The sequence below is a fragment of the Antechinus flavipes genome, chromosome 3, assembly GCF_016432865.1.
Source record: "Antechinus flavipes isolate AdamAnt ecotype Samford, QLD, Australia chromosome 3, AdamAnt_v2, whole genome shotgun sequence".
Lineage (NCBI taxonomy): Eukaryota > Metazoa > Chordata > Mammalia > Dasyuromorphia > Dasyuridae > Antechinus > Antechinus flavipes.
In genome coordinates, this window is record NC_067400.1 from 250,515,760 (window position 1) to 250,542,433 (window position 26,674).

Here is a 26,674-nt window from a genome sequence, read left to right on the forward strand (position 1 = left end):
TTGTTCATTTGTTTCTTTTCTGACCCACCCTTCATTTGTTTTAGAGGTTTTCTTGGCAAAGATTCTAATCTAATTTGCTGTTTCCTTTTCCAACTCATTAAACTGAAACAAAAAAAGATTCCGTGACTGAGCCAATGTCAACCAGCTAGTAATTTTCTGAGGTTGGAGTTGTAGTCAGGAAGATGAGGCTTGTTGATTCTATTATTCTGTGCATTCTATTAACAAGCCAAAGCTGGTTTTCAGATGATTGTTCAGATTCCAACAAGAGTTCCGACAATTTCCAGGTAAGTGTTCCATGTGGTGCATTTTTATTGCATAGAGGATTTCTTTGTTTTAAGAAACTATATAATAAATTAAATATGTTATTTTCAATTGCCCTGCTTGTCGGTTTGCCTCTGAACTTACAAATTCTTAGGGGTTAGTGGTGATCTGAATTACAGGTCCAATTCAAAATATCTGATAAAGACTGCGTGGCCCCTCCAAGATGAATTAGCCCATTCAATCCCTTTGCCTTCACCCTAATTGGGAAGAAAAATACATTTCTCTTTCCCTTTCATTTCTCTCCCCTCCACCCCCCCGTCTGCCTTTAAAGTCTCTCATTAAGCCTTCTTCTTTCCTTCTTTTTCTTTTTTTTTTCTTTTCCAATCACTTTTTATCCTTACCATTGGATTTCTTTTTGGACAATTTCTATTCCTTGATTCTATTGACGTCTTCACTCTAACGTCGTACGCCTTCCCGCCTCTCAGTCCCTCCTTCCCCTCAGTCATTTCCTCTCGGTTTCCTCCCCAGCCTCCTCTCCCTCTCCCATCCCTCCCGACTTGGTTGGGGGGAGGGGAAACGAAAGGAATGAAGTTCCTCCCCTTGAAGTCGGCCGAGCCTCGTCCCCGGAAGTGGTAATGCTCCGGGAGACATTGCCGGAAGTGGCCGAGGCCGGGAGCCCGCCGCTCTGGTGGCGGCGGCAGTTGTGGGGCTGTGCTTGTGGGCCCCGGACGGCGGTGCTGTGAGAGCCGGAGAAGGAGGAAGAGAAGGACGAGGAAGGGGCGGCCTCGGGCGAGCGAGGCCTGGGCCCTGCCCATGGAGAGCGGCGGGGCGAGCCGTGGCTGGTGAAGCTGGTCGCTCATGGAGCCTCCGGAGGAGCCGCTCCGACCTGTGATCTACACCATGGAGAATAAGCCCATCGTCACCTGTGAGTGACCCCGACCAGCTCGACCCGCGGCCTGAGTTGGGGGCCGAGGAGAAGCAGACTCGGGCTGCAGTTGCTGTTTGATAGCGCCCCGGGGCGGGTAGGGGTAAGGGGCGGCATTCCCGGAAGTTGTCGACTCTTGCTTGGTCCCCACCAATCTGCACCCTATTCTGCGGCTCGGGTTGGGGGACTGGGAGGGAAGAAGGGTATCCCGCTACCCTTAACACTGCTGGCTTCTGGGACCATTCCGTGCTGCAGCCACAGGTCGGGTTTGCATGTGTCCCTGGGATCTAGACAGTGCATTCTTGTGGTACCCCCAGCATTCAGCCCTGGGGTGTGGGCCTATTTTGGGACTACAAGGAGGAGAGTCGAACTCTAGAGATGTTTTGGGTGGAAAAAAAAGTGTGAACCTTGCTCTAGGTCACGAACCCCATTCTCTCAGGCGCCTTTTAAAGAGAGTCCTTTCATAGGAAAATAAAATGTACTGTTATTCTCCGTGCTTAGATGCATTTAATAACTTTTTGAAGGAGCCCTCGTTTTGCAGAGGATGTAAAGACTTTCCCAGAAATTAAATATCTATTAAGTGTCTAAGACCCAGGGTTAAAAAATAGAAGAGAAAGAGTGAAAATTATTGTGGAGCTAAATTCACCTCATCAGTTTGTAAACATCACCTTTCTGCACACCAAAAGGAAATCAAGTTTCATTGCTTAATATATTTATATAGAAGTCTTGCAATGATTTTTCAAAAATTTAAGTTTTGAATTCACTATGTCAGGTATAGGGAGAGAATAGGAATATGGAACTGAAGGATACAGTTTTTTAAAATTAGTGCCTGCTTTTTGTGAGAATAAAACTCATGCAATAGGGGTGGATTTAAATACTTTAAAAACACTAACTTGAGCCTTTATAGCTGTGCTAGGTAACATTCTTATTAATGTCTCATACCTTCCTCCAAGATCCTGTCTTCTCTTTTGAATGTAATTTCTATACTGTGATCTTTATTACGAGTGTGAGTGTGTGTCATTGTGTTCAGTCTTTATCCATGGATGCCAATTTCCTTTGTTCCTTTCTTCATACTTATATACTTTTCTTTTTATGTACTTTTCTGATACAATAATGATTTCCTTCTTTTCTTTCTCTGTATAGCCCCTTGTCCCTCCCATTTTTTTCTTCCAAGACTTTCAATGAAGAACAAAGCTTATTTTTTTTACTTCCTCCCTGTTGTCTTCCATATTTCTAATAGTGTAATACAATCACCACAAATCCGACTCAAACAGTAGATATCATCCTCGATATCTCACTTTTTTCATCCCTCTATCTTCTTTGTTGCCAGGTTTTCACCTTTGCAACATTTCTCCAGTAAGGCTCCCTTCTCTCTGACACTGCCACCACTCTGGGGTAAACCCTTCTCACCTCATTTCTAGGTTATTGCAGTAGTTCCTTGGTAGACTCTTGCCTTCCTAAAGTCTCTTTCCATTTCATCTTACCTTTTCCTTCCAAAGTGATTTTCCTAAAGTACAGATCTGAACTTCATCCTTCCCTTCCCCCCTATACTATGTAACCTCTAAGGATACTCCATTGCCTCAAAATCATCTGTTTGATATTTAAAGTCCTTCATTACTTAGCTCCCTTCCATTTCAGTCTCTTATACCTGATTTCCTGCCTCCTCTTTGATCCAGAGCATTGGCCTTCTTGCTGTTCCACAAACATGATGTTGAATAACATCTCTTGGGCTCCAGGCTTTCTCTACCACTACTCCCCCATGTCTGGAATATTCGTTCTTCTCATCTCCTACTGGCTTTCCTGGCTTCCTTTAAGTTCCAGCTAAAATCTTATCTGCTATAGGAATACTTCTTAATCCTTTTAATTTTAGTGCCTTTTCTTTTTAATTCCTATTTGTCCTGTAAAGATTGTTGTATATATTTGTTTACTTATTGTCTTCCCCTTGAGATAGGATCAGGACTGTTATTTGCCATTTTTCTATATATTCTTTGTTTAGCCCTGTGTCTAGTGATTTGTAGGTTTATTGACTTGATAACTGACTCATTAATCCATTACTTTCTATTTGACCCATTCTAATTTTCATTTCCTGAGTGTTTTTCTACAGTCTGTTGGATGATAATTTTCAGTGCCTTTTTTAAAAAATTTATTACTACCTATTCTTCTATTATATCTTTTATTTTAGTTCTTCTTGTATCCTTTTTAGTCCTTGTGTCTAGGACATCATTTTTTGGTGGGGACTTTATCTGGATTTGTGGGTTTGTTCTTTCTCAAGTTTATTCCCTGCTTTATCTTTCAAACCCAGATATTTTCTCATTATAGTTTTTTTTTGTTTTGCTTATCTCTTCAGCCTAAGTATCCAGAAGGGGCCAGAGTGCAGAATACTCTTGGGTCAAGCTCTCTCAATTAATGACTTAGGTAGAAATACCACGTCCTAAATATGGTAACCAAGACTAGGTCCTTCCTTCAAAGGACTCGTGAACTGCTTCAGTGCTAAGTGCTGTTTTAAGAGTTTGTCTCCCCATCAGATTCTAAGAGCTTCCTGGTTTTACCACCCCCTGCCATTAAGCCTTTTTTTTTTCTTAAATATTTATTTGTTTAAAACTTATAAACAAAATTTTGTCACATGCACAACATAACATAAGGGAGGATTCAAAATATTAAATGATAAATTTCCATTTCAAAAGAGCCTATATAATAAATACTCCACATTTTGTTTAGAGCAGTCCATCTTTTCTTTGATTTCAAGTTAGTTTTCTTTTGTTTTCATCTGTACAATTTTTAATTTATTCTTTTTTCCTCATTCTTTCCCCCACCCAGAAATTTACAATTAGGTGTGAAAATATTTATATATACATACATACATATATATATACACATACATACATATACACACACAGAGGTATACACATGTACATACATGTACCTGCCATTAAGCTTAAGGCCTCTTCTTCCACAGGTTAGGAGATCCCCATGGCTGGTCTTTGCCTGTGGTGGTTCTGCTGCTCATTTGGTACACTATCTGGAACTCCCCAGAGCTGCTTCTTTTGTACTAGGTTTCTTCAATCAGTGCCTCTGGCTCATCATTGGCTAGGTCTTTGCTTTTATCATTAGACTAGGGCTTCTTGGTTGGTGCCTTCTGGGGCAGGCCTGTACTCTTGCTTTCCATCTATCTCTTTTTCTTTAGTGTCTCAGCAGAATTGGACTGGGAGGGGCATGTTCATCTCTGGGCTAATGATGGAATTTAAAAGTAATCATTCTTGTTTCTTTTTAGACTGGTATGTTTCTAAGCTCTGGTGACACGTTTTTGAGGAATCTGGTCTCCTTTATGTTCCAATACTTAGCTGTCTTCCCTCATAGACTATATTCCATTTTTGCCTATGCAAAATACTTTCAGTTTGGTTTCATACTTTAGAATTTTAACAAATGAATATAGAGTACTATTCTCATTACATTTAGATGACTTTGCTTCTAATTTACTGAACAGCTAAATTTTGCCAAATCATTCAGAACCAAATTATGAAATTTTGCCACTTCTAAAAAAACCTTACCTTTTTCTGAGGTAATTCCTCCTTTCCAAATTATAGAGAAAAGTTAAGAAAACAAAACCTGTCAGGCTGCTGTTTTAATTACAAAATAGCCTTAGATTACGTTTTTCCCCCCCTCCACTTTTTTTAAGAAAAATTTTTAAACTGCCTTCAGTATATTTAAGAAATGAGCACCTTTTTTATTGAATAGATATCAACACAGACTCATAGAAAAGACAAAACAAACATTTCTATTGCTAGCATTCACTCAAAATCATAAATCCATTTCAGTGCCAGTGCCCTCTTAATTTAGATTAAAGAATTCTTTAAAAAAAAAAAAAAAAAACTTTAGCCAATTTATCTTTTCCCTTGGAATTTGTGTATTTCCTCCTTCTGTTGTATGAAATACAGATGCTGGCTTTTCATGACATAGAATTTTTTTCATACATTATTTCAGTTTTGAGGTGTGCAGAAAATGGTGCTTTGTCCTGAATAGAAGAACTTTGAGGTTCCTGTAAAGGAAGAGGGAATTTCAAGTACGGGGGATGGCCAGAGAAAAGGCACAGAAAGACGTGAGAAGGAATGTCTTGAGTAAACAGCAAAGGAAAGACCTATTTTGACTATAGGTGAGGGAATAATGTTTAGGAAGGCTATAAAGATATGTTGGAGACAACTGTAAGGCTTTAAATTTTAAGTAGTTCTTTATTTTGACCTGGAAGCAATAGCATTTTTGAGAGGGAGAGTCACATGGTCAGATCTGAGCTTAAGGAAAATTACTTTAGCAACAGGGTGAAGTATTGATTAGAGTTGGGAGAAAATTGAGGCCAGGACCAATTAGGAGTTGCCATTATCTAGGTAAGAGGTGAAAAAGGGTCCTGAAGCAAGATGTAGCTTGGTGGAGTGGTTTGAGATAAAAATAGCAAATTTGGGCATCTGATTGGATTTATATGGTAAAGGAGAGTGAAGAATTGAGGATAGTATGAAAGTTGTGAACTTGGGAGACTAGAAAAATCAATAATGGCTTTGACAAAAATAACGAAGTTTGAAAGAGGAAAAGGTTGCATAAATGGGTAAGAGTAGATAATGTGTTCAGCTTGGGATAAATTGAGCTTAAGATGTCTCTGGGATCCAGTTTGAAATGTCCAATGGGCAACTGGTGATGGAGGATTGACCCTCAGGATTGAGTAAATCCCTATGAGTTACCTATTTAGAGATGATAATCCTTTTAGGGCTAAAGGGCTCTTTAGAAGAAATAGGCTTTTTCTGACTCCAAGTCCAGGGCCCCTGTCCACTATATAATACTAAGTTATTTCCTTGGTTATTGAAAGGCTAGTGGCTGTGACAGAGGCTCCCCAGCTTCACTAGTGGCAGGAGTGGTTCTTGCTGTCCCATCCTCTTGCCTTCTTCCCTCCCAACATTCAGCTCTCTCCCAGAGGCCAGAAAGTCACATTTCACCTTGTCCTTTTATACCTCTTTTCAGCAGGCCCCTTCCTCCATTCTTGGCTTATCCAGTTGTGACCCCAGCAAGTGCTGAGAAAACACACACACACACACACATTTCACTTTGTCCTTTTACACCTTTCACCAGCCTTCCTCTCCTTCCCTCTTAGCTTATCCATTTGTAGCTTCAACAACTGCTGAGAAAACACACATAACACACACACACACACACACACACGACTGCATTTCTGGTCCCTAGCAAATTACACATTACAGAGTAACTAGTTTTCTTACCCTGGAAATACACTTGGCCCTTCAACCCCTTTTCCTGATAAGCAGAGTCTTCCCAGTTCTCCACTCCCCATTTTTGGGAAAGTGCAAAGACTAGTCATGTACCCTTTTTCTGGGACTCATTCCTGACTCTATTCCTCTATACTGATTCCTTCTCTCTCCTCCTTTCCATTTTTCATATTTATACATTTATCTTGCTGCACAAGAAAAATCAGATAAAAAGGGGGAAAATGAGAAAGAAAATAAAATTCAAGCAAACCATAAGAAAAAAAGTGAAAATTATATGTTGTGATTCACACTCGGTTCCCTCAGTCCTCTCTCTGGGTACAGATGGTTCTCATCATCACAAGATCATAGGAACTGGCTGGATCATCTCATTGTTGAAAAGAGCCACGTCTATCAGAATTGATCATCTTGCTGTTGCTGTGTACAATGATCTCCTGGTTCTGCTCATTTCCCTCAGCATCAGTTCATGTAAACCTATCCAGACCTCTCTGAAATCATCCTGCTGATCATTTCTTATAGAACAATAATATTCCATAACATTCATACACCATAAGTTATTCAGCCATTCTCCAACTGATGGGCATCCACTCAGTTTCCAGTTTCTTGCTACCACAAAAAGGGCTGCCACAAACATTTTTGCACATGAGGGTCCCTTTGTCTCCTTTATGATCTGTTTCAGATACAGACCCAGTAGAAACACTGCTGGATCAAAGAGTATGCACAGTTTGCTAGCCTTTTGGGCATAGTTCCAAATTGTTCTCCAGAATTGCCGGACTATTTCACAATTCCACCATTCCACCAACAATGTATTAATGTCTCAGTTTTTCTGTATCTCTTCCAACATTCATTATCTTTTCTTCTCATCTTAGCCAATCTGAAAGATATATAATGGTACCTTAGAGTTTTCTTAATTTGCATTTCTCTGTTCAGTAGTGATTTAGAGCACCTTTTTATATGACTAGAAATGGTTTCAGTTTTTTCATCTGAAAATTGTCTATCTGTTCAGGGTATGAACATTTTCATAACTTCATAGTGTTTTCCAACATGGTTGTGCCATTTCATATTTTTACCAACAACATATTAATTGTCCATCCTTTTTCCGATATTGAATGATGCCATTTTTTTGTCATATTTGTCAATTTTCAGGATTAAAGTGAAGAGTCTGGAAGACTGATTTATATTTCTCTTATTAATGATTTGGAGCAATTTTTTTTTTAATATGGTTGGGAATATTTCAAAATTCTTTTGAGAACAGTGTGTTCATATCCTTTGATCATTTATCTCTTGAGAAATGGCTAGTAGTCTTAAATTTATTTGTTTTTTAATTGTTTTGTCTTGGATATGAAGCCTTTTTTAGAGAAGTTTTGATAGAAGGGTGGGTTTTTTTCCCCTTTTTGACCATTTCTTATTGATAGGTGCTTTAATGTCTACAGAAGCTTTTCAGTTTCAAGTTCCTATTGTAAACACAGTATTATGTTCCTTCAACTACTTTAACATTTTTTTTTTTTAAGGTGGCCCTCTTCACACTGACTCTTATTATCTCACTGGGGATCCCTTCTTTTTGTTTGATATCGCATCTTACTTACCTCCCTTTCCTTTAGTTTTTTTATTTAGTTTTTTTGTGTTTCTTTTTCCAAAAAAAGATTTCTCTCACTCTTTATTATCCATATTCTCTTAATGGTTATTCTGAACTCATTATATATATATATATATATATTTATATATATATTTTTATATATATATATATATATAATATTTAAATTCTGATATTTAATTTCAATCATTATCATATATTAAAGTAATATATTAATTAATATTATACATACACAATTTTACATGGAAGATATACTAACAGAAGTAATTCTCTCCAGTGTCTCTCTAACAAATCAAATTAAACATAAAATTGGAGTTACATGCTTGCCAAAGGTGTTTGCTGTAATGGAAAAAATCCAATGCAGAATTACATTAAAGAGAGATTCCCAATAGGTTTTTTTTTTTTTAATAGCTTTTTATTTACAAGATATATGGCATGGGTAATTTTTCAGCATTGACTCTTGCAAGACCTCTGTTCCAACTTTTCCCCTCCTTCCTTCCCTCCTCCCCCGCCCAGAAGGCAGGTAGACCACTACATGTTAAATATGTTAAAGTATATGTTAAATACAATATATGTATACATATCCATACAGTTATTTTGCTGCACAAGAAAAATTGGACTTTGAAATAAAGTAAAATTAACCTGAGAAAGAAATTAAAAATGCAAACAGATTAAAACAGAGGGATTGGAAATGCTATGTAGTGATTCATAGTCATCTCCCAGAATTCTTTTGCTGTAGCTGGTTCTATTCATTATTGAAAAATGGAACTGATTTGGTTCATCTCATTGTTGAAGAGAGTCATGTTCATCAGAATTGATCATCATATAGTATTGTTGTTGAAGTACATAATGATTTCCTGGTCCTGCTCATTTCACTCAGCATCAGTTCAGATAAGTCTCTCCAGGCCTTTCTGAAATCTTCCTGCTGGTCATTTCTTATAGAACAATAATATTCTATAACATTCATATACCACAATTTACCCAACCATTCTCCAATTGATGGGCATCCATTCAATTTCCAGTTTCTAACTACTACAAAAAGGGCTACCACAAAGATTTTTGCACATACAGGTCTCTTTCCCTTCTTTAATAGTGGTACTGCTTTATCAAAGGGTATGCACAGTTTGATAACTTTTTCAGCATAGTTCCAAAATGCTCTCCAGAATGGCTGAATGTATTCACAATTCCACCAACAATGTATCAGTGTCCCAGTTTTCTCACATCCCCTTCAACATTCAGCATTATCTTTTCCTGTCATCCTAGCCAATCTGAGAGGTGTATAGTGGTATCTCAGAGTTGTCTTTAATTTGCATTTCTCTGATTAATAATGACTTGGAGCATTTTTTCATATGGCTAGAAATAGTTAAAATTTCTTCATCTGAGAATTGTCTGTTAATATCCTTTGACCATTTATCCATTAGAGAATGGCTTGATTTCTTATAAATTAGAGTCAATTCTCTATATATTTTGGAAATGAGGTCTTTATCAGAACCTTTGACTATAGAAATGTTTACCCAGTTTATAGTTTCCCTTCTAATCTTGTCTGCATTACTTTTGTTTGTGCAAAAGTTTTTCAATTTGATATAATCAAAATTTTCTATTTTGTGTTCAGTAATGATCTCTAGTTCTTTTTTGGTCACAAATTCCTTTCTTCTCTACAAATCTGAGAGGTAAACTATTCTGTGTTCTTCTAATTTATTTATAATCTCATTCTTTTTTTTTTAATTTTTTAAATTATAGCTTTTTATTTACAAGTTATATGCATAGGTAATTTTACAGCGTTGACAATTGCCAAACCTTTTGTTCCAGTTTTTCCCCTCCTTCCCCTCATTCCCTTCCCCCAGATGGCAGGTTGACCAATACATGTTAAGTATGTTAAAGCATATATGTCCTAACAGTTATTTTGCTGTACAAAAAGAATTGGAGTTTGAAATAGTGAACTAACCTGTGAAAGAAATCAAAAATACAGGCGAGAAAAATAGAGGGATTGGCAATTCTATATAATGGTTCATAGTCATCTCCCAGAGTTCTTTTGCTGGGCGTAGCTGGTTCAGTTCATTACTGCTCTATTGGAACCGATTTGGTTCATCTCATTAATGAAGATAGCTAGGTTCATCAGAATTGATCCTCGTATAGTATTGTTGTTGAAGTATATAATGATCTTCTGGTCCTGCTCATTTCACTCAGCATCAGTTTATGTAAATCTCTCCAGGACTTTCTGAAATCCTTCTGCTAGTCATTTCTTACTGAACAATAATATTTCATAATATTCATATGCCACAATTTTTTCAGCCATTCTCCAACTGATGGGCATCCACTCAGTTTCCAGTTTCTGGCCATTACAAAGAGACCTGCCACAAACATTCATGCACATACAGGTCCCTTTCCCTTCTTTAAGATTTCTTTGGGATATAAACCCAGTAGAAACACTGCTGGATCAAAGGGTATATAATCTCATTCTTTATGCTTAAATCATGAACCCATTTTGATCTTATCTTGGTGTATGGTGTGGGTCCATGCCTAATTTCTGCCATACTAATTTACAATTTTCTCAGAAGTTTTTGTCAAACAGTGAATTCTTATCCCAAAAGCTGTGGTTTTGGGGTTTGTCAAACACATAAAAACAGATTATTAAAGTTATTGTGAACCTAACCTATTCCACTGATCAACTAGTCTATTTCTTAGCCAATACCACATGGTATGGTGACCACTGCTTTATAATATAGTTTTAGATCTGGTACAGCTAGGCCATCTTCATTTAATTTTTCTTCCATTATGAACTTATTCTTTTATTTATGTCTTTTATATATCTGGTCTCTCTCTTTTCTATGTATTCTTCATGTTACCAAAACTCCAAGTTACCCATTCTGAGGTCTCCCTTCTAGGTATTTTGTGCTACTAGCTTTGTAGAACTCACTTTATGGGTTCCCCTTTTCCATTGTGCCTCATTTCTGGAGCAATGCCTATTAGTAATAGTTAATAACTATAAATATAATATATGTCTATGATTTGCATATATTATAGATATATGTTATATGTATATTATAATTATATATAAAATAAACATAACAATAACTAAAATTTGTATAGTGCTTATTATATGCCAGGGACTATGCTAAGTGCTTTGTAATTATTTTATTTGATGCTCAAAACAATCCTGGAAGGGAGATACTATTATTATCCCCATTTTAAAGGTGAAGAAACTGAGGTAAAGTGACTTGCCCAGAATCACACAGTCAAGTATCTGAAGCCAGAATTGAACTCATCCAGTGTAAGGTCCTCATCTCCCTTCATTCCCTTTTTCTCTTCAATCATAAGAAAAATTGTTAATGGAAACCCTCCCACCTCTTTCCTTTCTTCCTTTTCAGTGTTTCCCCTCTCCTCATCCATTTCCTTGAAGCTTTTTCTCTTTCTGAGATCCCAGAAGTCACCTTGTGTTCATTGGATGTCATTGCTAGATGCTGTCCACCCCCTTCATTTCCGACTTTTGTACCTTCCCATGTAGTCCCACCAAAGAAGTTCATATACAGGGTGTTGCTATGTTCCCTCCAGTTGATGAAGAGAGTTTTATTTCTAATTCTTAGCTGTCACAAAATATTCTACTATAAATATTTTTGAGCGTGTCAAGGTTTTCTAAGTATTGTTTCCTTAGATATAAGCACAGTAATGGAGTCTTTAGTTCAAAGGGTATGGACATTTGATTTGCATGATTCCAAATTGCTTCTTATGATAGTTATACCATATTAGCATGCCTATCCTTCTACAACCCCTTCATCACTAATGCCATTTTGGGGTCATTTTTGCCAATTTGCAGTGTGTAAAGTGAAACCTCAGGATTTTTTTTTTAATTTGGATTTCTCTTATTAGTAATTCGGAGCATTATTTCATATGATTGTAAATACTTTGCCATTTCTTTTGAGAAATATTTGCTCATACCCTTTGATCTCTTATCTATTTGGGTATATTGTAATAGGCTTTTAATTCTTTTCCAATTCTTCCTTTATAACTCTCATTTCACTCCAGTTTCTTTTCATACTCATTTCTTTTTCAGTTTTTTCTTGCTCTTTCATTCCTCTTTTTTTTCCCCTGAAGCAGTTGGGGTCAAGTGACTTGCCCAGGGTCACACATATAGGAATTGTTAAGTGTCTGAAGTCAAATTTAAACTCAGATCCTCCTGACTTTAGGGCTGGTGCTCTATCCACTGCGCTCCCTAGCTGCCTCTCTTATATTCCTTTTTTTTAAAAAAAGGGACTTAGTATAATAACTGGTACTTTATGAATGTCTGTTAGATTGGAAATTCACTGGTCATCTATAGAATCATGTTATTATTGTGTACAATATATTCCTGGTTCTGCTTGATTCACTCAGCATCAATTCATGTATATCTTTCCAGGCTTTTTTATAATCTGCTTGTTCATTTTTTATAGAATAATATTCCATTACCTTCATGTACTACAGCTTGTTCAGCCATTTCCCAAGTGATGGGCATCCACTCCTTTTCCAATTTTTTGCTACCTCTGTGTATTTTAAAAAATATATATTTCTTTGACAGTCTTATTTTCTTTCATTTCTATTTTCTCATTTTCCTCACAAAACCAGGCTTTCCCATATAACAAATATTGTGGTTAGGAATAGTAAATTTCCTCATTCTTTAGTCCATTCCTTCTCTTCTAATTAAGTGGGAAGCTTTCCATTTATTTTAAATCAGTCCTTGAAGACAGGTTCTAAAGGGATACTTGTCTCTTTTCCCCTTGGTAGAATGTGAGTATTTCAGATTGTTTAAATATATCTACTCATCTAGTTTTTGGTCTCTGTGTATTTCCATTTCAAAGATTCTCCCTAGCTCTGGTTTTTAATCAGGAATGCTTGAAAATCCCTTTTTATAATCTCTCTAGGATTATACTCAGTCTTTCAGACTAAGTTATTCTTAGTTCTAAGCTTTTTATCCTTAGCTTCAAACTTTCCTTTTGCCTTTTGAAACAATATATTCCAAAATATGCCTTCTTTTTGAATAGTTATAGCAGGATCTTATGTAGTCCAGATACTTGAACTCTTTCTGTATGCTTGGCAGCTTTTGTTACAAAAGGAGTTGCTTTATAATTTTCCAAATTGGTCTAATATCAACAACTCCACTTAAACTATTCTTGCATTCCTTATATTAAATCATTCTCTTCATACTGTGTGTAGGACCAGAGTTCAAATCTGGCTTTAGACACTTAACAATTCCTAGCTGTTTGATCCTGGGCAAGTCACTTAAACCCAATTGCCTCGGGGGAAAGGGGGAATACGCACAGGCACAAGCACAGGCATGCACGTGCGTGTATACACACACACACACACACACACACACACACACACACACACACAGTTAAGTAAAGGAGATATAAAATCAGCCTGAATCTGCCAGATAAAATTCTGTACCCTATTATACTGCATTAGCATAGTTAAGTAGAACTTAAGGGTGTTAAAGTGGAATTTTTAGTCCAAAAGAGTTTTATTTTGACATTACTAATGTTACAGCCACATGTCTTAATATAAAACCATTGAAGATAATCTTATGTAATAGAATCATAGGATTTCTAAGTTGGAAATAGCCCGGGCTCTATTTAAAGCACAGTTCCCTTTTGCAACATTCCTGAGAAGTGGTTATCCAACTTCTTAAAGATTTTAAGTGAAACTTACTACCCATATGAAGGCAGCCCATTCCATTAAAAGTTAGAATTGTTGGTTAATTTTTCCTTTAACATGATAAATCCATAATTAAAATATCTATATGATGCTATCAATAGATGCAAGGGAAAAAAACTTTGATAAAATACAATACTCACTTATGGTAAGAGAAATAAAAATATAGATGGCTATATTTTTCTTAGTTTAGAATGCACAAGCCAGGGTTATACATAATGGTGAAACCTTAGACTTCCTTAACTTGAAATAGATCAAGGCTGCCTGCTCAGAACATTATTTTGCAACACAATCTTAAAGGGGGAAAGTTGGATTTCAGCCTAATTCTTTCCTTACTCTGAGCTCAGCACTCTAGATCCATCATACCATTTTGCCTCTAAACTCCATAAAAATAATCTTCTATTTCTATTCAATTATAATGGAGGGCAGTGATAAATCATTTTAAAACTGATTAAATGTCAGGTATTTTTAAATTAATGTTAAAACTTAAGTAAACGATTACTTTTTTAAAAAAAAAAACATAAAGAAAGTACTTTTCCATCATTAGGCATATCAACTCTGACTACTATACTCTATTTCTTTCAGGGTTAAGACTATAGCAAATTACAGACAGCATAATTGCTGTGTGATAGCATGAGTAGTATATAGAGAGCTCACTTCTAAGTCAGGAAGGTCTGGGTTCAAACCTTGTATCTGATGCATATGGTTTTTGCAAAAATAGGCTTAACTTCTGACTTCCTTAAGGCTGTATTAGAGTTATTAGTTGCAGAGTATAATTGCTGATTTGCTTTGGTAGAGACAGTCTTTTTTTAGGGGCAATGTATCAGGGTAGTAAACCTTTTCCCCTGAAATTTACTAAAATATGGTATTCTGGAGTGTTTTATTTTCTTTTTCTGGAAGACCATAGCTTATTCAAACCATGTTTTCTAGGTCAATTGTTTTGACTATTGGTGAATCATTTGTTCTTCACTTTTTGATGATTGATTGGATTTTTAAATTGTATTTCATTTTTGTTTTTCAGAATGTCCATTGTTTTGCCTAATAATATCTTTTATCCCATTCTCAACTGTAGTCTTCTTTTTAATTCATTAAGAGGTCTAACGTCACTCATCTTTATCTTAAATTCTTTTATTAGGCTTTGCAACCAGTTGACTTTCCTGGGACCATTATTCTGGGACATTAATTTTCCCCTAACTACATCTAATTGTCTGGGACACTAACTGTAATTATTGAAAAAGTATTCTCTTTTGAATATTTCACTTCCCATTCTCATATTTCATATCATTTCTTTTTGATAGTATTTCTTTGGATGTGGGGATTTAGTTTTCTCTCCATGTACTTGTTAAAGTTTATATTGCATATTTCTGGCTGTTTGGAAATGATAAAAGTGAGCTGAATTTGTGTACAATCTCTTAGCTATTTTTATGGTCTCTTCCCCATATGTCATTATTTAGTGTTTTGGGGTTTTTTTAGTTATTTTTCCCAGTTCTTTAAATTGTTTTGTTATTATTTATATAACAAATATATATATATATATATATTTTTTTTTTCTTTCAGTGACCTTTTTACTATGTGTATCTTGCATGTTAACAGTGAGCTGCTCTTTTATTCCTTATTCGAATCCAATTCTAGATTAATTTGTTTAAGATTCTTCTGCTTAGCCAAAGCATGCCAAAGATCTTTAGCACCTGGAGCTTTTTTTTTTTTTTTTTAAAGCAAGAATGGTCATTAAAGAGTAAAGAATAAATGGACATTAAAGAACCAGCTTTCCCTATATACTAGAATAGCTTTTACAAGAATAGCTAATTTGGGGAGTACAAGCCATTTAAAAATTTTTAAGTAGCAGCACACAGTTAAGAAATATATAAATACTCCAGTAAATAGTGTCCACTTCATTACTTCAAGCTACTACTTAGTCTGTACCCCTGGCTACATGAACCTCATCTTTGAACTCTGAGTTTAGAAACCTTAGCTGTTTGTCATGGAAGAAATTGTTTAGACACAAACTCAAAATTTGCATTATGCTCAAAATGTTTTCTAATATGGCAGCTGAATTGAAACAAATTTGTGTTTTTGAAACATTTTTAATAATTCAGCCTTTTCTTTCATTTTAATCAATTGACAAATATTGAATGTATTCCATATGCCAGGCAATATGATTACAGAAGCAGAAATGAAACAGATCTTATCTTCAGGGAGATTCTATCGTGTGTAGACACAAACACACACAAAACATACAATAGTGAGGGAAGCTCTAACAACTTAGGGGATCAAGAAGTAATTAGACAGTTGAGCTGAGTTTCAAAAGTAAGAGGCTGAGTTTGGGGAAGGAATTCACTTTTACAAAGACAAGAATATGGAAGAGAAAATCAATAAGATTCTAGAGATAATAGTTTGAGTCTATTGAGCATGGGAGTCATTTGGTCAGACTTCCTCTTTAGAAAATCCACTTTGGCAGTTATCTGGTTGGATTAGAATGGAAACAAGTGTTAGGAAGACCAATTAGGAGGCTAGTACAGAAATAATATTGAAAAAAGTTATAAGTGCTTGAACAACAGAGGTAATTTTGTGAGTATCGAGAAAGGGACTAGTGCAAGAGATGTTGCAGATGCAGTCTTTATAAGAATTGACAGCTTTTTAGATATTTGGAATGAGAAAAGAGAAGTCAAAGGTGATTCAGTATTGTATACCTTGTCTAGCAACTGGAAGGATGGTCGTAACTTCAAGAAAAATTATTTATTAACAAGAATTTATTAAATAGCATACTTTGTGTCAAATTTTAGGTGTATAGAAATTAAAGTAAAGCAGCCCCATATCTTGAAGGAATTCTGCCATGGGGAAATAATATAAAAATAGTTGAATACATATAAATTATGTAAAGTATCAACAGTGTAATTTTGAGAAGAAGTCACTAATGGCAGTTTGAGAGAATTCTGGAAAGATCACCCTTCTTTAGAAGATGGTACCTTAATTGAAAGAAATTAAGGATTCTGTGAGATGAGGAGGTAGACTGTTATAGGCAATGAGAATCAATAACCTGTGAGGGGAAAATGGAGGTGGATGGTGGAATACTGTGTTGAGAATAGAAAGAAGGCCAGTTTGCATAGAATGAAGTATATTTGAGAGTAAAAAATAGTTGGAATCAGATACTGGATGACTTCAAATATTTAAGTTCTCTTAAATATATTTTAGTATATACTTAAGTGTGTTTTATTTTATATTTTAGCATATTTTAAGTTAGAGTCACTTAAATTTCTTGAGCAGAGGAGACATTTGACAATTCTCTTGATTATATTGTTGAATCCTTTTGATGAGGTTTAGATTTAGGGAACCAAAGTGAAATTAGGGTTTCTGGTAGTCAGGGAGTTAAATGATAAGGTCTGGTGGCAGGTTCAGGGATCAGGGAACCAAATGGAGAGGTTTGGCTCCCTTGCAGCCCCTTGGGATTCGGCCCAAGGATAGGAAGTTTTGGGGACTCCCTTCTGGAGGAGTGGAAGTTCTCTGTAAAAGAATTTACAGACTCGAAAACCTATTTTTCCACTTTTATCATTTCCAAGCAGCCAGAAATATGCAATATAAACTTTAACAAGTACATGGGTTTATTATAGGGATTGGAAGGAAGGTTAGAAATCCTGACAGAGAGGCATTAAGTCTGGTTAGGGAAATAGGTGAGGGTAAAGAGAATATGGCACTGGAAAGAGTACTCCAGTGGACAGAGGCCCTTAGCATGCTAAACATGGAGCTTGGCATGTTTGGAACCTCTGCAAAGAGGGTTTTAGTTTGACTCTTTTTATAATGAGGGATTTAGCTGAAGGGGACCTGTGAGTGGAGTACCAAATTGGCTCCTTGGTGGCTTTCAGCTTGAGCTAGAATTTGAATTGAATTCAGTGAGTTTCAGGACTGAGCCGACCCCACCCAGATAACAAGGGTGAAACTGTTTGTCCCTGGGGCAAAGTCCCTCACTGAGGCAGAGTTGAAGGAGATTTTCTCCTTCAAGGATTTTCAGAGTTTCAGGGTCTCCTCTTCACTTTTTTAGTTTTCTGATTTCTGACCTTTTAGGTGCTAGTCATTTCTTTCTTATTATTCTAAATCACTCTGGAAATTATTGTGATAGTATGGCCATCCTATTTAGACTTGTTAATTCTTATTTCCATCTCGTATTGTTCTTCTTGAAATATCTCCCTTCTCTTGGATTTTCATTTGTACTTTCTTTTTATACCTCTGGTTCTAGAATATCAGGAAGTTTTCCTTGATAATTTCTTGAAAGATGATGGGTAGACTCTTTAAAAAAAAAAAATCATGGCTTTCAGGCAGCCCAGTAATTATTATCTCTCCTGGATCTATTTTCCAGATCATTTGTTTTTCCAATGACATACTTAATTTTTTTTACCCCATTCTTTTGATTTTGTTGTCTTATTTCCTCATTGGATCATTAGTTCCACTTGCCCATTTCTAATCTTTAAGGAATTATTTTCTTCAATGAGCTGCTTTTTAAGGAGTTTCTCCTCTTCTCCCCTTCCCCCTCCCAATGGAGACATACATCCCTTTATTTTGCAATTTTAAAAGGTAGGGATATGAAGAATTACACATTGTGTACAATTAAACCTCAGCTGTCAGTTTAGTAGAAAAATCTCATTTTAAAAAAAAAATTTTTAATAACTTTTTATTGATAGAACGCATGCTAGGGTAATTTTTTACAGCATTATCCCTTGCATTCACTTCTGTTCCAATTTTTCCCCTCCCTCCCTCCACCCCTTCCCCAGATGGCAAGAGTCCTTTACATGTTGAATGGGTTGCAGTATATCCTAGATACAATATATGTGTGCAGAACCGAACAGTTTTCTTATTGCACAGGGAGAATTGAATTCAGAAGGTATAAATAACCCGGGAAGAAAAACAAAAATGCAAGCAGTTTATATTCATTTCCCAGTGTTCTTTCTCTGGGTGTAGCTGCTTCTGTCCATCTTTGATCAATTAAGGCTCTCTTTATCGAAGAGATCCACTTCCATCAGAATACATCCTCAAACAGTATCGTTGTTGAGGTATATAATGATCTCCTGGTTCTGCTCATTTCACTCAGCATCAGTTGATCAATGGAATAAGTTAGGTTCACAGGACAAAATAGTCAATAACTTTAATAATATAGTGTTTGACAAACCCAAAGACACCATTTCTGGGATAAGAATGCATTATTTGACAAAAATTGCTGGGAAAATTGGAAATCAGTATGGCAGAAACTAGGCATTGACCCACACTTAACACCGTACAACAAGATAAGGTCAAAATGGGTTCATGATCTAGGCATAAAGAATGAGATGATAAATAAATTGGAAGAGCATAGGATAGTTTATCTCTCAGACCTGTGGAAGAGGGAGGAATTTATGACCAAAGAAGAACTAGAGATCACTATTGACCACAACATAGAAAATTTTGATTATATCAAATTGAAAAGTTTTTGTACAAACAAAACAAATGCAAACAAGATTAGAAGGGAAACAATAAACTGGGAAAACATTTTTACAATCAAAGGTTCTGAAAAATCTCATTTTAGAGAGAAGAAGCCTGAGGCTAAGAAAAGGGTAGTCAGAATCACAAAATCAGTAAAGCAAAGATAGCCAGCATTGAACCAGACCTGTCAGTGGCTCAGAGAGGATTGGATCAAGGGTTATAGGTGAGTCTTCTGTTTGTGGTGGGACGGGGGTTGGCTGACTGCCTAGGAGGGAAAGAGGCCTATGATCTTTGGATTGGCTGACTGTGAGTGGCTTGCAGCCCCTGGCTGTCTGGGTCCTAAGTCAGGAAAGAGTTGAGCATGCTGGAGCAGTCAAAACTCCTGTCCCCAAGGGTTGTAAACACTGAATGATGTGTTCCTGGACTGGCTCTTTGTGGGACTTGGTTCCAAAAAGATAATCCCAATTACAAATAAAAGTTCAACTTCTCAGAGTTTTGTACTATCTAGGGGAATATATGCATGGGTAATTTTTCAACATTGACCCTTGCAATCACTTCTGTTCCAACTTTTACCTTTCTTCCCTCCATCCCCTCCCCTAGATAGCAGGCAGTTTCATACATGTTAAACATGTTAAAATATATCTTAGATATATGTGTATATATTTATACCATTCTCTTGTTGCACAAGAAAAAACGGATTTAGAAAGGTAAAAATAACCTGGGAAGAAAAACAAAAATGCAAGCAGTTCACATTCATTTCCCATTGTTTTTTCTTTGGGTGTAGCTGGTTCTGTTGATCACTGATCAATTGGAACTGAATTGGATCTTCTCATTCTGAAGAAATCCACTGCCAATCAGAATTGATCCTCATATAGTATTGTTATTGAAGTGTATAATGATCTCCTGGTTCTGCTCATTTCACTTAGCATCAGTTCATGTAAGTCTCTCCAAGCCTCTCTGGATTCATCCTGCTGGTCATTTCTTACAGAACAATATTCTATAACATTCATATAGCACAATTTACCAAGCCATTCTCCAGTTAATGGTTATCCATTCAATTTCCAGTTTGTAGTCACTACCAAAAGGGCTGCCACAAACATTTTTGCAAATACAGGTCCTTTTCCCTACTTTAATATCTCTTTGGGATTTAAGCCCAATAATAACACTGCTGGATCAAAGGGTATGCCCAGTTTGATAACTTTTTGAGCATAGTTCCAAATTGCTCTACAGAATGGCTAGATGTATTCACAACTCCACCAACAATGTATCAGTTTTCCCACATCCCCTCCAACATTCAGCATTGTCTTTTCCTGTCATCCTAGCCAATCTGACAGGTGTGTAGTGGTATCTCAGAGTTGTTTTAATTTGCATTTCTCTGATTAATAATGACTTGGAGCATCTTTTCATATGGCTAGAAATAGTTTCAATTTCTTCATCTGAAAATTGTCTGTTCATATTCTTTGACCATTATCAATTGGAGAATGGCTTGATTTCTTATAAATTGGAGTCAATTCTCAATATATTTTGGATATGAGGCCTTTATCAGAACCTTTAGATGTTTTCCCAGTTTATTGTTTCTCTTCTAATCTTGTCTACATTAGTTTTGTTTGTACACAAGCTTTTTAACTTGATATAATCAAAATTTTCTAATTTGTGATCAATAATAATCACTAGTTCTTTGGTCACAAATTCCTTCCTCTTCCACATGTCTGAGAGATAAACTATCCTATGTTCTTTTAATTTATTTATAATCTCATTCTTTATGCCTAAATCATGAACCCATTTTGATCTTATCTTGGTATACGGTGTTAAGTGTGGGTCCATGCCTAGTTTCTGCCATACTAATTTCCAGTTTTCCCAGCAGATTTTGTCAAATAGTGAATTCTTATCCCAAAAGTTGGGATCTTTGGGTTTGTCAAACACTAGATTATTAAAGTTATTGACTATTTTGTCCTGTGAACCTAACCTATCCACTGATCAACTAATCTATTTCTTAGTCAATATCAAATGGTTTTGGTGACCGCTGCTTTATAATATAGTTTTAGATCAGGGGCTGCTAGGACACCTTCATTTTATTTTATTTTTTTCATTAGTTCCCTTGATATTCTTGACCTTTTGTTTTTCCATATGAATTTTGTTGTTATTTTTTCTAGGTCAGATCATTAGATTTTTTGAGACAATCTTATTTACTATAAAAATTTTTTTGTAGTCTTCCTTCTTTCTTGCTGATTTAAATGATTTTGTAAATAGGTTCTATAGTCTTTCTTCTTAAGCAGATTTTTAAAAGCAGGATTACATACTGATTAATACAACAATTGACATGACTTTTATATAACTAAAGTTAGCATTATTTAAAAGGGTTTTGATAATCCTAATAATGGCCAAAGAATTCATTCCCACTTATTTCCTTTCTTATATACTCTCTCCCAATCTCCAACAGAAAAAAAGAAACTAAAGTTCATTCTGTTGGTTAAAATAAATGGAATATAAATTGATTTTTGTTAAAAAACAAAACAAAAAATTCCACGATATGTCAGTTCTAGGCATTTTGTTACTTTTTTGCTTGTGTTTTATTCAACATATAAAGGGGCCCTCTGAACTTGTCTTCTTATGTTATTTTTTTCCATAAACACTATACCCATATTATTCAGGAGGCCCTGAATAAGTCAAGGTTTAAGGCCCCTCCCTCTACCCACCACCACTATTCCTGCCACAGCTGACATAATTTGCAAGGCTAGTCTGCACCAGCCTGATAAGTTCTTAGTTCAACTGGAATCCTTGTATATAAACAGACCATCAAATCTTCATGGTCTAGTAGTTTCCGAGAGAAAAAACTGCAACTTTTGTCATGTTACTTACTCATGGCCTTCCTCCTTTTTTCTACTTTTTTCCTTCCTTTCCAGAAGAAACTAGTCCTTTTTCTTCTGTTCCCTTTCTCTTCCTATGCCCACTCCCATTTGGAAAGGGATTATCCTACATTCATTCCTTGAGACCAACCTTCCTCTTTTTATAATCCACGAATATTCAAATTTCTGACTATTGCAGATTCTTTGCTTAGTATGACTAGTTCTTCCATGCATGTGACTTTCTTTTGTAATGAGTCAAAATTACTACCCACATATGATGTAATCATGATTTTTGATGAACAAACTCCCCAAACTAAATTTTTACTAGATCTTTTGAGATCTTAGTAGCCCTTTTATATAATTAGAGTGAATTTTAAAATAATTATATGTGTTTGCTTGCTCATTTTGTATTTTAGACTTTTAAAAATTAATGGATTTTGGTGCTTAGAGGTTCAAACTAATTTTGGAAACTACATAATATTCTTAAGTTGTCATATGTGATGGGACTTCTGATTCTGATAGTTATCACAAAAGGCTTCTGAGCAAAAAACAATGAAGGATGTTCCAAAGTCTTGTGAAGATAAATTTAATGAAGATTTGTGTAAATAGGGAAGTATGGTAATTATTTTGTTATATTCTCCATCTCATTTCAATATTTAAAAAGTCTAAGATTCTTTTTTCTTCTCACACATTTGGTATCCTTTCTCCTTTCAAATACTTAATACCATCACAGTTGTGTTATCTGAAGCTCAGATCTCATTCACTTGATCTGATCTGGCTGCTTTTTCTCTTCTTTGTTGCTTTTAATGTGATTTCTGATTCTCTAATAAGAACATAGGATGTCAGCATACATGTGCAGTGGATCCATGTTCCAGATAGTGAAAATAGCTGTCAAAAATCTTAGATTATTCATGTTACAAAGATATAAGATTTCTGTTTAGGTTAGAAGTCTTTAACTGTACAGGTTTAGTGTTGAGTTAACTTGGAAGATCTTATTGAGTTCTTTGTAGAATATTTCTACTTTTGCCAGTGATGTTGGTACATAAAGTGCAGCCATTTTCATTGTAGTCTTTCAAATACTGACTTTTATGTACTGTAATACCCCTAGAGATAGTGTCTTACTACCTCTAAGACTAACTCACAAACCATTTTTCCATTTAGCTGTAACTTACTTCCAACTTAATTCTATTTCCTACTTTTGTTTATGGCAAGATTGATCTCATTCAGCTCCTTTTTAAGTATATTCATTGAGGTGGCAAGAAAGGATATTGTCTTTAGAAGACCAACAGTCAAGTTAAAGTTTATAGATTATCTAAAAATCTTGTGGATTTTTTCCCTTTTTAATCACTGTTCCATTCTTGCTACAGAAGTAGATGGCAGCCACACAGGACTGTGTAATTTATGGTTTTTTATTTATTAAATGGAGTGCCATGACCAAATAATTCATTACTAAATAGCTTGTCTACTCATGTTGTAAAAATGTAAAAATGTTGTAAAAAAAAAAAATGCTTTTTAGTCTGTGGCTGGGACCATCTTTGAACCCTTTGAACTCTTTTTTTCTTTTAAAAATTATTCTATTTTATTTTCAAATGAATATCTGCCTCTTTCGCCTCCACTTTTCTCCCCTCAATTAGAAACATTAAGAGGGTGGACCTCCTTACAAATATGTATAATTAAACAAAACAAATTCTATATTGGCCATGTCAAGAAAAATATGGCTCAGTCTATACTTTCAGTCCATCACCTCTCTATCAAGAGGTAAGCAATAATATATCATTATGAGTTCTTTGAAATTGTGCTTGGTTATTGTGTTCATTAGAATTCCCAGGTCTTTCAAAATTGTTTGCTATTATGATCTTGTTATTAGTATATTACTGTTTTCCTAGTTCTGCTCAGTTCATTCTAGATTACTTTATCCTAATTCATCAAATCATCTCACTCTACATCAAGTCTTCCCAGCATTCTCTGAAACCATCTCCTTTGTCATTTATTATAGCATAATATTACTCTGTCACATTGATTTGCCATAACTTTTTCAGCTTTGGAACCTCCTCAAATAAATTCTAGTCCCAGTTTCCAAGGCTATAAAATATTATGTTCTGATATTTTCTCTTAAGTTTAATAAATGTTCAGTCTTTCTCATTAATTAGTCAATTTACTTTTGAGACCCCCGTTTTATTAATTAAATCAGAAAAACTTAATTTTCTCCTAAGCTTTACTCACCTCTATATATCCAAACTCTAAATCTTTACCTTAGAAGAGCTGCTATAAATGTTTTTGTACATAAGGTTCCTTTTATTTATTTTTTGGTCTTGTTGGCAGTATAGACTAGTTAATGTATCACTGGGTTAGAGTATAAAAATTTAATAGCTTTTTTGGCATCGTTCCAAATTGCTTTTCACAATGGCTAGACTAGTTCACAGCTCTATCAACAGAATATTAATGCCCTTTTTCCCCCACCCTGTCCAACGGTAATTTTATTTTTTTGTCAACTTTTCCAAACTGATGGGTATGAGGTATTAATCTGAATTCCTTTAACTTCTCTCAATGACTTAAGATTGATATTCTGTAGAGAACAACATCTTTCCTATTTCATGATTGACAAAGAGATATAAACTTACATAAAATATAGAAGCTATAAGATCCTATTTATTGTTTAAAAAAGGAAGAAGAAGAATATAACCTTTTATTGCCTTTAGCAGGCTTTAGGAATAACTAACCAAGATCAATGTGTAGCCTGTGTAGAATTTGATTGGTGAGCTGTTTGGTAGGCTATACTAAGTAAACAATGACATTAACCCCTACCCAACAGCCTGCTTATTGGACTCATCTTATAAATTCGTGTTTCCGTTTCCAACACTATCAAATACTATGTTTTGATAATTTCCTCATAAGTTTAGTAGAGGTTCAGTCTTTCTCATTAATTAGTAAATTTACTTTAGGACCCCACTATTATTAATTTTCTTCTATGCTTTTATTCACCCTGTATATGTCCAGACCCTTCTCATAAGTTTAAACAAACATTAGGATAACTAGTAATTCCGTTTATTAATAATGTAACAAGCAATATAAGACACATCTAATATTTAAGTAATGTATTGAAGTGAGTAAGATCGTAGCCAAGAACACTGACTTCCTGTTGAGTCCTTCTTAACCTTGCAAATCCTTAGAAATGACTCTAAATAGCTTGATAACTAAAAGATCCCTTTCAGGAATTCTTTCTTTGCAAGACAACAGTTAACTGTTAAGGGGAAAAAAATCTGTTAGACAGGTAGGCATCAGTCATTTATTGAGTACTATTTGTTGGGTAATTATGCTGAGTATTGGGAATTCAGATATCTGTGTGAGACTATGATGGTAAAATACAGAGAGTCAGAAGTGAATTATAGAAGGTGAATGAATCACAGTCACTTTAGGCCTGTCCCCAAATTGTAGGCCCCCAGATAGAACTCACCTTGGAAGAACTGGGCTGGCATGGCATATATTACAGGATGGGAAGGCAGCTGAGTCAGGAAGAAATCTGGAAAGTCAGAAGTACATGGGTGGGGAGGGTAATTTTTGTCCTTTTGGTACTCACTAGTTCCTTTCAGGAAAGAAGTTCCTTAGAGTGTTAACCTATTTCATTCATAGTTCAGGAAAAGTGTTTTTTTTTTTTTTTTTTTTTAGGATATCTTTGTGATTAAGTAGTCTTTTCAACTGTGAGAGTTAACATCCTCTATACTGTAACTTATTTAACATATAAAGGACTGCTTGCCATCTGGGGGAGGGGGTGGAGAGAAGGAGGGGGAAAATCGGAACAGAAGTGAGTGCAAGGGATAATGCTGTAAAAAATTACCCTGACCTGTATGTGCCAAAATGTTTGTAGCAGCCCTATTTGTAGTGGCTAGAAACTGGAAAATGAAGGGATGCCCATCAATTGGAGAATGGCTGGGTAAATTGTGGTATATGAATGTTATGGAATATTATTGTTCTGTAAGAAATGACCAGCAGGATGAATACAGAGAGGACTGGCGAGACTTACATGAACTGATGCTAAGTGAAATGAGCAGAACCAGGAGATCATTATACACTTCGACAACAATATTGTATGAGGACATATTTTGATGGAAGTGGATTTCTTTGACAAAGAGACCTGAGTTTCAATTGATAAATGACGGACAAAAGCAGCTACACCCAAAGAAAGAACACTGGGAAACGAATGTGAACTATCTTCATTTTTGTTTTTCTTCCCGGGTCATTTATACCTTCTGAATCCAATTCTCCCTATGCAACAAGAGAACTGTTCGGTTCTGCAAACATATATTGTATCTAGGATATACTGCAACATATCCAACATATATAGGACTGCTTGCCATCTAGGGGAGGGGGTGGAGGGAGGGAGGGGAAAAAAAATCGGAACAGAAACGAGTGTCAATATAAAGTAATTATTAAATAAAAAATTTATAAAAAAAAAAATTACCCTGGCATGGGTTCTGTCAATAAAAAGTTATCAAAAAAAAAAGAAAAGAAAAAAGAAAGTTGACATCCTCTCCAGAATGATAGTAGATACTAACTCTCCAGACTTAATTCCATGGGATTACATTCCCTCTTAAAATTGTAGTGAATAGTATGAAATTATAAAGAACAGTTGGTCCCAGCAAAGTGAGAAGATATC

At 35.5% G+C, this 26,674-nt stretch overlaps 1 protein-coding gene across 3 annotated transcripts in view; it reads left to right on the plus strand.

Moving 5' to 3' along the window:
• The first annotated feature begins 928 nt into the window (after positions 1-928).
• Positions 929-26,674, plus strand: part of TRAPPC10 (trafficking protein particle complex subunit 10) — a 96,176-nt gene continuing 70,430 nt past the window's right edge. For 2 of the 3 annotated variants that reach the window (XM_051984876.1, XM_051984877.1), the window contains exon 1: positions 934-1,186. In XM_051984876.1, the coding sequence (XP_051840836.1) occupies positions 1,120-1,186 (67 nt within the window). In that variant the 5' untranslated portion in view covers positions 934-1,119. Of the gene's footprint in view, positions 1,187-26,674 lie in introns of all 3 variants that reach the window. The other variant, XM_051984878.1, reaches the window with a different exon arrangement.